The 14,975-nt window shown below is 43.8% G+C and overlaps 1 protein-coding gene across 2 annotated transcripts in view; it reads left to right on the top strand.

Annotated features, from left to right (window-relative positions):
- The window catches only part of CDC42 (cell division cycle 42), a 28,643-nt gene extending 17,415 nt beyond the window's left edge, over positions 1-11,228 (top strand). For both annotated transcript variants that reach the window (XM_075721671.1, XM_075721672.1), the window contains exons 3-6: positions 1,031-1,103; positions 3,651-3,760; positions 3,868-4,065; positions 9,811-11,228. In XM_075721671.1, the coding sequence (XP_075577786.1) occupies positions 1,031-1,103; positions 3,651-3,760; positions 3,868-4,065; positions 9,811-9,900 (471 nt within the window). In that variant the 3' untranslated portion in view covers positions 9,901-11,228. The remainder of the gene's footprint in view (positions 1-1,030; positions 1,104-3,650; positions 3,761-3,867; positions 4,066-9,810) is intronic.
- The last annotated feature ends 3,747 nt before the right edge of the window (positions 11,229-14,975 follow it).

Below are 14,975 nucleotides of genomic sequence, written 5' to 3'. Positions count from 1 at the left end.
TGGGGCTTACTTCAGCTGTGGGAGCTGCTCAGACTTAGTTCTGTGTTGAAGCAGAGCTTCCCTATTCTTACTCAGAGATCTCAACTGTCTCTGAGTAACCTTGCAGCACAGTACGCAGGGACAAGTTGGGGTTTTTTGCAGTGGGAAGGATTTTTTGCCAAAGGTACTTTCTGAAATACTGTCTATTGCGGTTCTGAAGATAAAACAATTATTGAAATTAAGGGTGCTGACCTCAGACAGTATACTCCTTAATGCTGAGTATGCGGGTGTTGAAGGAGAAGGCTTTGGGTAGGTCCTCATACTCAGTTGTGTTGTAAACAAGTTACTGGGGGAAGCATTTTTGGTAGTTAGCTACCCCGTGTAGCAGGTCTGCCCTTGAGGACAGGACTGTTGTGCCAGATGCTGTACAGAGACAATATAACTTGGTCTTCTGGAGCTAGATTCTCCATTTAGATTGAGAGTGAATTTGACACAGACTGATTTTGACCAGCGATACTGCTTCCTCCAAAGGTGGAGGATCAGTTCCTGTTGAAAAGATGGACCTGTATTGAATTCCCTAGATGTTCAGAAAGATGAACTTCAGAGGAGTTGGGTCCTGTGAGAAGCCTTGTAGCTCTGTGCCCTGAAGGGCAGGGCTGAAGTTTACCAGTTGTCTTTGTGAGGATGTGTTTACTGTGCTAGACCAAGTGTGAAGGTTGAAATTTCTGTGGCAGTGTGGGAAACCTGCAATTACAGGCAAGAGCTGTTTTAAGTGTTTTGTTCAGCGGCTTTTACTCTGGTACATGCAGTGGTGTACCTAGTGTGCCTGTGCTTTGGAAACCTCATGGAAACAGCTCTTGCGTCCCTCTCCCAAATTGAATTGTCCTCTTAACAGCCTTAATGGTAATAGCATTGTAAGCCTAATGGCTTCTGTTATCTTGTGCAGATGACTCTTGTACAAATTGGAGGTGGTCTGGCAAGGGGAGTAGGACAATTGTTTGAAAGATGGCTTGTTCACACCCTCTTAAATGTGTTTCTCTTTTCTTACCAGGTTTTTGATAACTATGCTGTAACAGTGATGATTGGAGGAGAGCCTTACACCCTAGGCCTCTTTGATACTGCAGGTGAGAAATCACGTGCTTGTGTCATTGTAACTGCCCAAGATTTAGCTGAGGTGGTGCTGAACGTGAAGATGTACAGTTGTTTAATGAAAGGGAAAAATCTTGATTCTTCTCTCCTGACCTTTGGGGAGTTGCTAAATTGAGTTTATTTAAAAAAAATAAAACAAAACAAACCCCCAAAACCAAACCAAGAAAACCTTCCACTTTTAGAGCTGCTTGAAGCTTGTCACCTGGTGTCACAAAATCAAACTTTCACTTCTAATCAAGGTGACACCTGAAGGATAAGGGGTTTCTGTGTTTTTAAACAAAATTAAAGGAGAAAATTGTGTTGAATAAAATATGTGGATTGTATGTGTTTTTTGTTTAGTAAATAGCCTATTTTTTGACCAAATGTCAAGACAGAATGACGAACATTAGAACATCTTAGGGGTGTGTGTGGCATGTGTCTGCGTTCTTAACATGGATGAAGTCAGGATGTTGTGTGGAGCTTCAGAAGCCCTCTCATTGTGTCCTTTTTTGAAATTAAAAATAAATCTGCAGGCTTCTTTGTTTATGGTTATTAGACTGTATCTGTTTCTGGATGGAGAAATGTACAATGATTGAACAGCTACACACATTGCTTTGCACGTGTGAGAATTTAGCAAGAAAGGGTAGAAACTGGGTCAACTGCTAGTTACTCAGTCCCCAGCCCATAACAGTACCAAAGTGGTGCGGCAGCACCTGGTATTGTAAACTCTCCTTCAACAGAGTCCTTCCAGAGAGCTTCCTTGATAAGCTGTTACCTAAAATTGTCTTGATAGAACTTAATCTGGCTGTTTCCAGCTGTATTCTCATGTAAGACATCATTAGCGTCTTATTTGATTAATGAAATGATCTTATGCTTCCAATTAAACACTGTAACTTCAGTTTGATCTTCACATTCTTCTCCCCAGTGTGATTTGTGTGTTAGTTACTGCAAACTCCCTAGTTCATGCGTAAGGGGAAGAGAAGCTCCTTCCTGGCACCGGTGTGTAGGCTGCTGTAGGGACCAGTACTTAGATGGCTCTTCACTATTATTCTGGTCCCTGCATGGGTAAAAGCTGTGTTAGGTCCTTCTCTGCCTGTTTTCCTGCTGAGGTCCCCTGGGTTCAGGCCTCTGGAAACTGGTGCCTGTGTAGATATGCATATCCATGTCCTGTCTATCAACATGAGTGCAGTAATCCATCTAGTAATTCTGAAAACTTACCCAGTGGCTTTAGTGCATGTAAGTGACTCCATGCACTTGGGAATATAAAGGCTTTCCTTTTGGAGCTGGGCTTCTGAAGTGTGAGACTTTTGTTCTTTAAAGGTCACCTGCTTTTTGCTAAATAGTAGCCAGCGCAAGTTACAGAACTTAACAATGGATAAACCCCCTATTACTAGCTGTCAAATTAAAAAAAAAGTCTTTGTTTTGAACTTGTGCTATGAAGACAGAGCTTTTTGGAGTAGTCTGTTAATTGCAACAAGGTATTTTGGTTAGTGCTTAGCTCCTCTTTGTCCAGCCAAGCATGATAGCTGTAACAAGCTGTTTAGACCTCCGTCTTGAAACTGTAGATCTTCCTCTACTGAGATGTCACAGAATCATAGAATGGTTTGGGTTGGAAGGGACCTTAAAGATCATCTAGTTCCAGCCCCCCTGCCATGGGCATGTCCCGGCTGTTGAGTCATCTCCTTCAGGATCTCAAAGCTCTTTGTCCTGTGTGATAGGCAAGAGAGCATCAGTTGAAAAGTGAGGCATTTTGAACAAGTGTCCCTGATTTGGATGCCAGCAAGTACAGCAGCTCCTGTAGTGCCAGTTTTCTTTTCTAAAAACAATGCTATTGAACTGAGCAGGAGGAAGCTTAAGAATGAGCTCAGGCAGGTCAGGCTGGTGGGTCAGTGCTACTGGTGCCCTGCAGAGACTGCCTGCTCCCTTACGGACCCAAAGGGAAGAGCCTGGCTTCTGAAGCACAGCCTGCACTGGGACTTCGGTGCGTTTTTAGGGGATGCTGCTGGATGGCCTGAACATGCTCACCTCTAACAGCAGCATCCTCCTCTTACTGCTTGGAGGACACTTCGCTAAGTGTTCTCAAGTGTAAGTCAGAATGTACTAGTGAACAAAACTGCCTTTTTTTCTCTCCAAACGGCAGGGTTTTTGCAGGGTAATGAAATTTGATGGCATCATACTTTCAATGAATTGACTAGGTGCAGAAGACCTCATCTATAACCAGATCCATGTTCTGCAACTTTTCATTATAACTGAGGAAAGAAAGCGTTATGCAGTCTGAGGGTGTTTGATCTAAAAATTTACTAGAGCGTATTCCTATCGGACTTCCCAGCTCTTAAGCAGCTTGTTGTTACATAGCAACTGAATGAATTCTGTGTCTGAAAACTAGGATCTTTTAAGGTTTGGGTTCAGGGCATGTGTATTTGCTTAAGAGTTAGGATTAATCACAATAATGCTATTGTGCTGGAATATGGATTCTAACCACCTGTAAAGGGCAGTATTTCATTGTCTGTGTCTAATACTGTGTTAATTTTCTCCTCTTCTAGGTCAGGAAGACTATGATAGATTACGACCCCTCAGCTATCCACAGACAGATGTATTTCTGGTCTGTTTTTCAGTGGTGTCCCCTTCTTCATTTGAAAATGTGAAAGAAAAGGTTGGTCGAACTCTGCCTAAAAAGGGAGCTGCTGCAGTGATTTCAGAAACACGTGAGGAGTTATCTTAGGAGGTTTGTAACAAATATTGTCTCTTCTCTGTCTTTAGTGGGTACCTGAAATTACTCACCACTGTCCAAAGACTCCTTTCCTGCTTGTTGGGACCCAAATTGATCTAAGAGATGATCCCTCAACAATTGAGAAACTTGCCAAGAACAAGCAGAAGCCCATAACTCCAGAGACGGCTGAAAAACTGGCCCGGGACCTGAAGGCCGTCAAATACGTGGAATGCTCTGCACTTACGCAGGTGAGGGTCTTTGACCATATTTGCTTGCTTGTATTCCATGCTTTTTTTCAGTTATGGGGGGAAAACCAGCTCAATATGGATGTGAAAGGATATGAACTCTGTTTCTGCTGGTGACATAGTAGCTTTCTCTTTGTCCTGTTGTTCAAAGGCACAAGGAGTTGGCAGTGGTAGAAAGAAAATCAGCCTGTGAAGAGTAGGCATAGTGTAGAGGGGTGATGGAGGAGGATGTGCGTGCTGTGTTTCCTTTTGTGTTGGAGGAAAATAACTATTGAAAGCTTAGAAGGTGTGTTACGGACAATAAGTGGGTTAGGACACAGAATGCAGCTCACTACTGAAAAGAAAAAAAAGAAAAAACCTCTCAGAAAAGTCAGTTCTGGTACTTCTAAGACTAGAAGCCTTCACAGTTGTGAGAGCTTCTTTCTCTTCCTGTGGAGTTGGTGGTGAGCTATGTTTCCTGTGTCTGCCTTAAGATGGAAGTTCTGTTGAAACAAAAAATAACTGAAATAGTTCTTAAGACATAAACGTGGTGATGTTGTGTGAACTAGCTTGTGAAAATGAATCTGAAGCCAACTAAAATAGCTGATTTGAGGCCAGGAAACCTCATTATCCTTTCCCTTTAAGTTAGGAATACTGGGGTGGGGTGGATGGGAGCCATCGGCTGGCTAGCTGGTGTGTTGCCTGCACTCTGGATGCCCAGGAACTTGTGTTTCTACTTGTGTGCCTACTCTTGCAGAACTGACTTACAACTCTTTAACAATTTCCTTAATGCTACTCTGTAAAGAATTTGTCCCTGCCTGATGTGCATGGAACTGGGGGTGCACAGTATCAAGTCCCTCACTCCTTTCAGTTTTGTTGTGCATTCATCTCTAGTATCTTGAGCACAAAGCTTTATTGCTAAACTTTATGAAGTTCTGCTTATCTTGCACCTTTTGCCCAGATTGCATGTTGACTCTTCCATTTGGGATCCTGAGACTCTCTTTTTTGTAACAAAGCTTTGCCTGAGTGTTTGCTGAGGAGGAGGAGGAGGCTTTTGATGGAATTGTGCAGGACACGGGCACTGGAGGTGTTGTGGCGAGGCACGCTGCAGTTCATCCTGGGAATCCCTGGTCAAAAGGTGGTCTTGGCTGTACTTGCTTACTGTCCACATGCGAGCTGAGGGTTATTTTTGCTTGAGCTGTAATTCTCTTAGATCCGTTCAGTCCCGAAACACCATTTTAGATGGTGTCTGGCATATCCTGAATGCTGCTAACTAGGCTGTAGAACCTGCTAGTTGGTTAAATACCTACCAGGACTTGTCTTGTATTGCTCACTGAGACCCTTTCCTGTGTAGCTTTAAACTTGCCTTGTTTAGTCTGTTCAGATTGCATAGGAACACTTGGAATTACCAGAGTAAGAGTTGACATGGTTAAAAATTTCAGCGTTTATCCATTCTTTTTATTTCCAGATAGATAAACTGTATCTGTTGCAGAGAACAGCTTTATGCACTTGGAAGCTCAGCCTGAATTTTTTCAGAGCACTAGTGCTTGTATATCTGTTGATGGTTTTAGGAATCAAGAGTAACCTGGGAGGAGGGTTCAGAAGCCTTCTCACCTGGAAGACTAGTTGGTTTGCATCTGCTCTATTCTTCTTCCTTCATTTGTTGTTGACTCTCCTCACAAAACACCTTTTTCTCAGTCTGTCAGGAATAGCTGCCAAACAGAAATGTAGATTATCTGCAAAGGGCTGTTTGAAGTTCCCGGCAGGGATCTAGCTGGCAGCTTGCTAAACACAGAAGTCAGCTGGCTTTCCTAGTCAGGAGGGTTGTTTTCCTACCTGCAAAGCAGTGTTGTAGTAGCTGGTTTCAACTGCAGCCTGACTCAGCTGGGTAGGTCAGTCCCTCTTTACCTTGGCTTCTGTCTACACGGTTCACCTCAGCAGTCTAGGGTGGTTTTTTCCTTCCCAACTAATTTACAAATGATGTTGACACCACAGTAGCAAGTCATCATAAAATCATGGAGCCAGAGCATGGGTTTTTCTTTCCTGGGAGGAAGATTTTGCTTGTCTGTGTTGAAGAGTTGATGTTCTGAAAGTACTAAGTGAGTTGTAAGAGGCTGAGTTTCTGAGTCTTGTGTAAAGACAGAATACCTTCTCTGCCCTGAGTGTGGATGACTGGAGTGCTGAGCAGTCGGTTCTGTCCCCCCTGTCCTCAGGTTGTGGAATCCCTTTTTGTGATGAAGGCACTTTCAATGTCTGTCTTCAGCCTTTCTCTACAAAATAGTACCCAATACCACTGTAAAAAGTGGATAACGCTTTGCTCTTAGGAAAGGATGACTGACAAACAGATTACGACCAAAACGATTGTTGCTTCTGTTATGCTTGCGAGTTAAATGTCTGAGTGGACTTTCTGAAGCTCAATGCTAAGTACTTAACACAAGGCAGAACTTGGAGTTCAGTTCCTTTTTTCCCCCTGGTGCTGGGTTGACAGTTTTGACACAGTCAAATTTATAAAGGGGCAAAGGGAGACCTTCATGTTGTTACTCTTGTATCATCCAGGCTTATAACCCCAGTGCCATTTTGACAACAATTTTGTCCCTGTTCTTTTTCTTTTTTCTCCTCTTCCCTTATCCCGGTTTTTTGCTGGGTCCTTCAAAACAAATCCCAAATTCTGTTCTCTTGAACAAATTAATTTCTCCTGTGCAACAGGAAAACAAGAGGAGTCCCCCAGTAGGAGAATTAAGGAAGCATGTTTTCTTGACTCTTGCCCTGCCTGGGTTTTTAATCTATCCAACAGTACATAATTGAGTTTATACTACAGCCTTATTCTCACAGAGAAAGAAAATCTAATTAGTACTCAGACTTCACTTAGGCATTATTTATTTGAAGTCTGTAGCTCTTTTGTCAGCCTGGGTCGCAACTCATTTAAAAAACCAAAAAGTTGCTGGGGAGGATGTACAGAATGATTGTACATGGTAATTTCCTTAACTTCTGTTCTTTCAAGTATAATCTTGCATGTAACTTAAATGTTTCCAGATGGAATTGTCTTGGAGATCTCCCATGTATGTGCTTCAGTAAAACAAGATTAAAGACCTTCTAAAAGGGATATATCCAGTCTAACCTGTGAGGGAGAAACCAGTTCCATTTGAATTTAAAAAAACCTTAATCTTGCAAAGACTACAATTGTTTACAGGAAGTAGTTTAAGCTTTTCTGTTTGTCTTTAGCTGGAATAAAGCAGTACTTCTGAGTTTATGAAGGTTGCACTCATGACAGTAGATTTAGGCGAGTCCAGTTAGCATAAACTGAGCCAGGTTTCACTTCTGGTGTTATGTGTAACTTGGCGGAGTTGCGTGGGAGTAGTAACACACTGCAGTGTTCCTGTTGTGCTTACAGCAAATGCAACGCATGCTTCGTGCTCCGGTGTAATCCCTGCAGACTCCTTGCAGCTCTGTGACCGCTTGTCTGGTGTTGGATCTCAGTTATTCTGATCCTAACACCGTTCTGTCTTCCCGTGACTTGAGTTGGTTATACTTGCTTTGGTAACTAAACTGAATAACTGAAACGCACTATTTCCATGCTGGTTCTCAATGTCAAAGTATCAGCACTGGTAAGGTATTGCATCACTTCTTAAAAGACTGATAGCTGATGTCCGACGATGACGGTGGCTTACCAGAGAGGTGCTGCTTCGATCCCAGGTCCTGTTTTCCCAGCCACCTGGAGATCTTCAGTTATTCAGGGGCTGAATTCACAAAGCAGAGGAGCTGTCTGGAGCCTTTGCTCTGGACTCGCTGGCGTAGGTCAGAGCAGTAAGTCTGTGCATCTGAGGTGCTTGCTTATCCGCAGTGGGTGACTACGAAAGGTTTACCTGACCTTTTGGATCCCTGTGGTGGGGCAAGCTGTGTTTATTCCCCTGTAAACTCCCTACGTGTATATTCAGCAGTTAAGTGGAAATCACCATCTTTTGTGAGGCCCCTCCCACCCCCGTGTTCTTGCCAGTTGCTGCTGTGTTTGTGCCTCTGCCCTTCTGGGCATTCATTTTGTCCAACTCTGTCACACAGTCTGTCTGTCTCTGACATTGACTCCTGGGTCATCTAAATGAGATTTCCTCCTGGGATCTACTTTGTTTTTTGCAAAGTAGATCTGTTTACTGCCTCTGTGAATTCAGCCTGGTCTATCCTGAATGCTCTTTGTATCTGCTTGTTTTTCTCTAATCCTCTAACCTGGCTGCTGTTTTTTCTCCTCCCCTCTGTCTTGTAGAGAGGTCTGAAGAATGTGTTTGATGAGGCTATCCTAGCTGCCCTCGAGCCTCCGGAAACTCAGCCCAAAAGGAAGTGCTGTATATTCTAAACTTTCTCCTTCCCCTCTTGCTGCTGCTTCCTCTCTCCCACTACTGTAGAAACCTGGTTAAAAAATGAATAAAACCACCTTGATTGAAAGCTGTTGTGTCTGCTTACCATCTTAGAGCAACCTCTGTATTAGCTCTTGGACTGAAAACAATACTTAAGATCCTTAGTAAAATGTTGTGACTGTGGGACATGAACTGGACTCGCTTAACTCTCTGCTGCTTGGGTTGCCAGATGTGGGTAGCTTTATAATTCAGGCTGTTGGGGAAGGGATCTGGTTACATCGTTATTTAAAGAAAGATCAAAAGACTAAGATGTGATGTTTGATCTTCCTGAATCCAACTGGAAGAAACGATGCGTGTGTTTTCGATTTCTACTTGTGACTCTTGTTAACTGTATTTGCATGACAAAAGTACATGAAATGGTGATCTGCAAGTTATGCTGTAATGTGAAGGGTTTTCTGGTTCTCCTTTGTGCAGTGAGATGTTTTTCTGTTGCTGTTGCTTTGGCTGTCTGTGCTGTAGTGGAGTATTTGTCAGTCCTTGGGGGGAAGGAAATATCAATGTACTTGCTACTGCTTTACGAACTGTTAAAATTCTTGCTTTCACTAACATGGTAGACCTCTTCATTTCAATAATAGATCCTTAAAGCCTGTTACTGTAAGATGTAAAGCTGCTTCTTACTCTCATGCTTCTGATTTTTATTGTTTTAAGGAGAAAACATCAATTGTAGCTTGTCTTTAAATTTTGAAATTAAAAATTGCGGTTGTTTGTATAAATGACTGATGAAGCTTTATTCCGATTTGCACTTCCTGGCTTCAGTTTAACACTTAACGCAATGTACAGTACCTGCTTCGTACTCCTCCCATCTTGACTTCTCTGACACCATGCACAGCTTCTGGGCTCTACCTGGCTGCTTCTAACCGTCGGGTGTTTGGGGCCGAAGCCTGACCAGAGCGTGTGCCGGACCGATTTATCGTTGCATGCTTGCCTTGTCTCTTCTCTCCCCTGACACACGGGTGTCTGCACTGCGCTACCCGCCGTGCTCCGGATCGAGCTCTCCCATTTGAATGCAGCACTTTCTGCTTTGTCATTAGCATGTGAAATGTGTTAGCAGCCAACTAATCATAAAAATTGCCTTAAGGAAATGACTTTGGTACGTGTGTTTTGCTTCTTGTGAAGTATATACTGGTCTGGTCTCAAAGGATTCGCGTTCCTGTCCAGAAAATGGGATGCTGTGCTAGGAACCGCTAACCACAGCAGCACAGCTTGGACAGAGCTGAGCTGAGCAAAGGAGACTCCAGGAGTTGTAGCTGGCAAACCTAAATTTGTCATTAGAGGGGTTTGTCTGCCACTTGGCTTTCTGTGGTTTTGTTTGTGTGAAAACTCAAAAATGAGACTGCCCCTTTCTCTCTTTGCCCCTTTTCAGAAAGGCCTAAAGAATGTATTTGACGAAGCGATATTGGCTGCCCTGGAGCCTCCGGAGCCGAAGAAGACTCGCAGGTGTGTGCTGCTATGAACGTCCCTCCACAGTCCCTTCTGCAAAGCTGGTGTTTGATGTCATACTAAAAGCAATGTTTAAATCAAACTAAAGATACAAATTTTAAAATTTGTTTTCGCAATAATGACAAATGCCCTGCACTCCCATCGCACCCACACGATCCCTGTGTAAGATGAGAATCCCCCAGTGCCCCCTCAGTTCAGTTAACTAGTTAATTTTGAGTAATTATGTATTATCAGAAAACACTGATCAGTACTAGTATTTCATTTTGTTTAGTATCTAAGGTTTTTTTTTTGTTTGTTTGTTTAAAATCCAGGCATGCTTGTGATGACTTTTTCTGTAACAGACTAATTCTAGGCTGTTTTACTGAAGCCTTTGTCCTTTATACCAGTCTGGTAAGACTGGTTCTGGTTTCAAGAACTTCTACGGCTGTTTAGCCAGCCAGCAGCCTGGGTGTGAGCAGACTTTAGTGCTAAAGACAAATACAGGAAAGTAAAATGTCCCAAGCTGGTGCTCCTCTAAGGAGGAGTATGGAAAATGTACCTGCATCTCCTCTGAAGTTGCCTTTTATCTGCTCACCTGGCTTTCCACTGTGCAGGTCATAAATTTCTACCCCATCCTCTAAGTTATGAAGCCTTAGGATTAGGAGAGTTCTTTTCTGTGGATGCACCATCAGACTTGAAACTAGCTTGCCAGTCTCTTCCTTAATCTCAACATCATAAGCTTTTGTCAAGTGATGAAGAAATAACTGCACCTTTTAAAGCATGCCCAACTGATTCAGTTGGCTTTTAACAAATCCATCTTCTGCCAATCCTTAATTATTAGAGAAACACTTACAATGACCAGCATATACACTGCTGTTTGGACACTCTGAAAGGACCTGGTGTATGTTAAGAGGAGTTCTGGAGCTGGCCCTGGTGGTGCATCTCTTACTGGATGGCTTGGCGTCCTTCAGGGAGGGGTGGAAAGACAGACCTGTGTCGGTAGGAAGGAACTGCAGGGAGGGGTTTCTAGTGTTTTGTGTGGCACCATATAGGGACCAGTTAAGGGAATCCCCTTTTTCTGCATTTTGCTCATAAGTAACCTTGAACTTTTAAGATGGGCTCCAGCCCACTGAGGTTTTTGCACAGGGTCTTTACGTAGACTGACTGCAGTGCCAGAGTGAGTTTACCAAAAATATATTTTGGGTTGCAAATTCAAAGTTTTTTAAGACTTAGGGAATCTTCTCCATCTTCCAAAATTCCAATTCTTGTAGACCTCATTAGTGTTGAACCGATGCTTTTTCATGTCTTGAGTTCTTTGTATATGCATTCTTTTCAGATGTATTAAACAAGGTATCTTCACAAGCCTGCCTGAGGGTAGTTATTTCCCTTGCCTCTCTCTTGAGTTTGAAGGACTTGTAAATACAGCTTTTATCCCTTGTAAGCCCCACTCTCCTCCTTGCAAATTAGTTTGGGTCTTTCCTTAATGCTTAATCCTGTCAGTTCACGTCTTCCCTCATCTCTGCTGCTGGCCTCAGTTCTCTCAAGATTGCTCTAATCTTTGATGCAACATCTTTGCTGTCATATCCAACTCTGAGGAGAGGGCGCAGTGGTTCTTAATGAAGGGAATACTCGTTGTTGTGCATGTTCCCAAGTATTAAAAGTTGGCTTTTGAGGCTTATTGGGCTCTTGCACCTCTTCTGTCAAGATGCTAGTCTTTGTGGAAGTTTCCTGTTGTTTCCTGTTCTTGGGCAGATAACAAAAACCCTGAATGGACAAATGACATCATACCTATCTCCTTCCCAAAAATGCACAGGATTTATTACACCTTTTTGTTAATTCTCCAAAGAAACGGTGAAGCCTTACACTGTTGATGCATAATTTGTATTAATTATTAAAACACATTCCAAAGAGCCTCATTAAAGGTCACTTGTTTTAAGAAGCTGACTTGTGGGTGCTGTAATCCAAAAGCTTAGTGTAAAATGCGTGCTTTTCACTTTTCATAGTGATTAGCGCTGCTGTTCAACTTTGCAGTTCAGTTTTTAATTGCTGTCTTCTGTGGGGAGGCTTGGCTGTAGGTCTCTGGCTCCCAGTTGAAAGTACTGCTGGTACTTGTAATGCTGGGTGACAGCTGAGCATTGGTGGCTGCTGCGTGTGCTTACAGCAGACTGAAATGGGCTTCTGCACCTTCTGATAGCTAAACCTAATCCATATGTGTGAAGCTAGCAGCCAGAATGATGACCAAGGGATTGCCTGCATGAAATCAGGCAGGAGACTGCCTCTGGAGTGGAGGGAGAACCCTTTAGGACTTCTGCTTTAAGTAGCAGGGTTACCCTGTCAAGCTTTTTCTGTATTGAATGCATCCTTACATGGGGGTTGCCTATAGCTGTCTGGTCCCTCTGCATATGTTTTCTGGCAGTGACCTGTGCCAGTCCTTTCATGCAGGTCCATTTGGCTAAGCAATAAAGCCTATTCTGTTAAATCAGTGCCATGAGGTTAAACTTGGCTCTGGAGGGAATCCTGGAGGCACTGGATGGTGGAAAAACATCCTTTTCAAGGAGCGGTGCTGCTTCCTTCCTCTCGACGTTGCATTAGCTTTGTAGAAGTCTGGCTGACAGCTCTGTGACTCTGCTAGTAGATAGCTGTCCCAGTGCAGAGGACGAGATGCTGGAGTTGGTTAAACAAGCTCAAACAGCTTGTGGGCTGTTTAACACCGTGCCCTTTTTCTCTGGAGCTCAGTAGTGAGGTCTCCCTCAAGCCGGGTGTGCGAGACGTGCTCTGTGTTGCCAGGTTGTGTGAGCATAAAAGCACCTTGGTGACTGGCTCCCCTCCTGTGCGAAGGCATGCAAAACAGGGGCAAAAGCAGGCAAAACCACCACTTTCTTCCCCTTCTGGGAGTGCCGTTTTCAGCTAGCAGGTTTGAAAGCAAAGGTCTTGGAGGCGGGTGGGAATACTTGGCACTTCCCCTGATGCTAGTGTGGCAAGCTAGTATGCGGTATGGGCTGGGATTGCCTCATGTTGCTGCTTTTACAATAGAGGACTTGCCTATCTGAAGATGCACCTGCAGCTCAGTGTTGTCTTCGCTCTCACCTGTGAGGATTCTTGCGGTACCCATAGTAGCTCACTAGCACAAATAGTACATGAGGCCTGGGCTGGCTGCTTAACCAACTGCTACGTGTGTTAATGGTGTCTCTTGTAAACAGCCAAAAATCTCTGAGGGGAAGGCATCTGAGAATCATACTAAAATTGCTCCAAGGACTGAAGGCTGTATGGAAACTAAAGAGCAGCTTCTTGTTTTAATAGCTGGGACGCACAGCGATTTCTTAATAAAATATTTTGGTTATTCATGTTATTCTTCTATTAAACAGCCACCTACTGTGCACAAGGACTAGGTTAGTGATTTCTGGTTTTTGGTTGGCTCTCATGTGAACCTGTAGTTCCTAATACTAAATCAGTTTTGCTTAAAAGCAGGTCGTGAGCAGAGCTCTTGCTTCTGTTGGCTGCTCTGAACAAGTGGTTCTTGTGTATCTTTAGCAGCTGCTTGTTGTCTCTGAAGCAGGGATCATCCCCTTTCTCTGCCTCAGCTGTGTGTTCCCACACCATCCTTCATGTTGGCTCCCTAAAGCTGTACAGGGAGATGGTTACATCCATTAATTGCACGGAAATGTAACATCTTGCAGGATACTTCCCTGCTGAACTAGTGGACTCTAGTGCCCGTTTTTGTCGTAAAGCTCATACCAAAATGACTGCAAGGGAGAAGGTAGGAGAACCAGATCTGGTGTAGAGGCTTAGGGAGGAGGTGGGAGCGTGCACACAGTCTGACCAGTTCAGCTCTATCAGGTAAACACATGCATGCTGTGGTGACAAATAGCATGAATCAGTTTGCTTTCCCACTGTGCTGTTGTCAACAGAGTTGAAATATGGAAATTGAGGACTATTGGCTAAGTAGGCAAATAGTTAATGTGGAGAAAAGTCCTGCCTGTCTTGTGAGGGACATGCTTGCATGAGAAATCCAAAACAAGAGGTTGGACTCCAGGGTTGATTACTGGTGGGAAGAGTGCTCCAGGGCAGCAGTTACTTTCCCGAGCAGGAGATAACTTTAAGCACACCCTTATGCTCAGTCCCTCCCCTGCTAACTATGAACTAAATCATTAATATGTGGAAATTCCACACTGTGTATAAGCTGATCTAACTAACCCTACTGTTTCTTGTAGCTCCTGATGCAGGCATGGCCTCTGCATGGCTGCTACAACTCAGACTGGTGCTAAGATTGTGTTAAACTAGTGGCTGTATTTTTTTTTTTTCTTCCTCCTCTCCAAGCTTCCCTGTGCTGTGCCATCAGGAATGTGTTGGAGACATGAGCTTTTTCTTGCATTCCCTTGCCTGTTTCCCTGTGGCGCGATGGGAAACTATGTCATGCCTTCGAAGAAATGGTGCTGCTGAACAACAGATGCAGCTGGAGTCATCTTAAGCATTTGGGAGATGGCTTTTTTTCAGAGCGACAGGCTGAGCTCTGCAGCTTTCCCAGGAGCCAGTTCATCTGCTCAGCCATATTCTTTACTCCTTCCCAGTAATGTGCTCGTTCTTGCCGTCAGCGCTGTGCATTATACTTACCTAGGTGTGGCCCTAATTAAAACATGGGTAGGGTATCGTGTAAGGAAAGATGAGCACGTTTGATAAGACCTCTGAGAGAGGAGCTTTTGGGAGCAACTGCATCTTTACCAGCACCACTGAGACACCCCGGCTCCTTAGCAGTTTGTTTCATGGCATTGCCCAGTCTGTGGTGCACCACCGGGCAAACGCTGCCCGTGGCCTGAAAGGCTTTCCAGGCAGTGTGCTATCTCATCTGACCCGGGATGGTCCTCTTCATTGTTTACTCCCTCTGCTTGGGTTATGACTGCCTGCTCGCTCTTTCTTAAGAGGCTCCCAGAAGGGAGATTTGACAAGGTGGAGCTACTTTAGTGCGTTAGGTCAGATCGATGTGCAAGTTGTCCATACTTGCCGTGCTCTATTTCATATCCCAGAGTGTTTTTGGAGTGTGGTAGTTGGATTTGTACTAGGTAAAATTTAAATGGATGTTGTCCTCCAGCAGCTAATGGAGTTCGGGCCTTT

Source organism: Pelecanus crispus, chromosome 15 (genome assembly GCF_030463565.1).
Source record: "Pelecanus crispus isolate bPelCri1 chromosome 15, bPelCri1.pri, whole genome shotgun sequence".
In the NCBI taxonomy this organism is placed as follows: Eukaryota; Metazoa; Chordata; class Aves; order Pelecaniformes; family Pelecanidae; genus Pelecanus; species Pelecanus crispus.
This window is presented reverse-complemented; position numbering and strand designations above follow the sequence as displayed.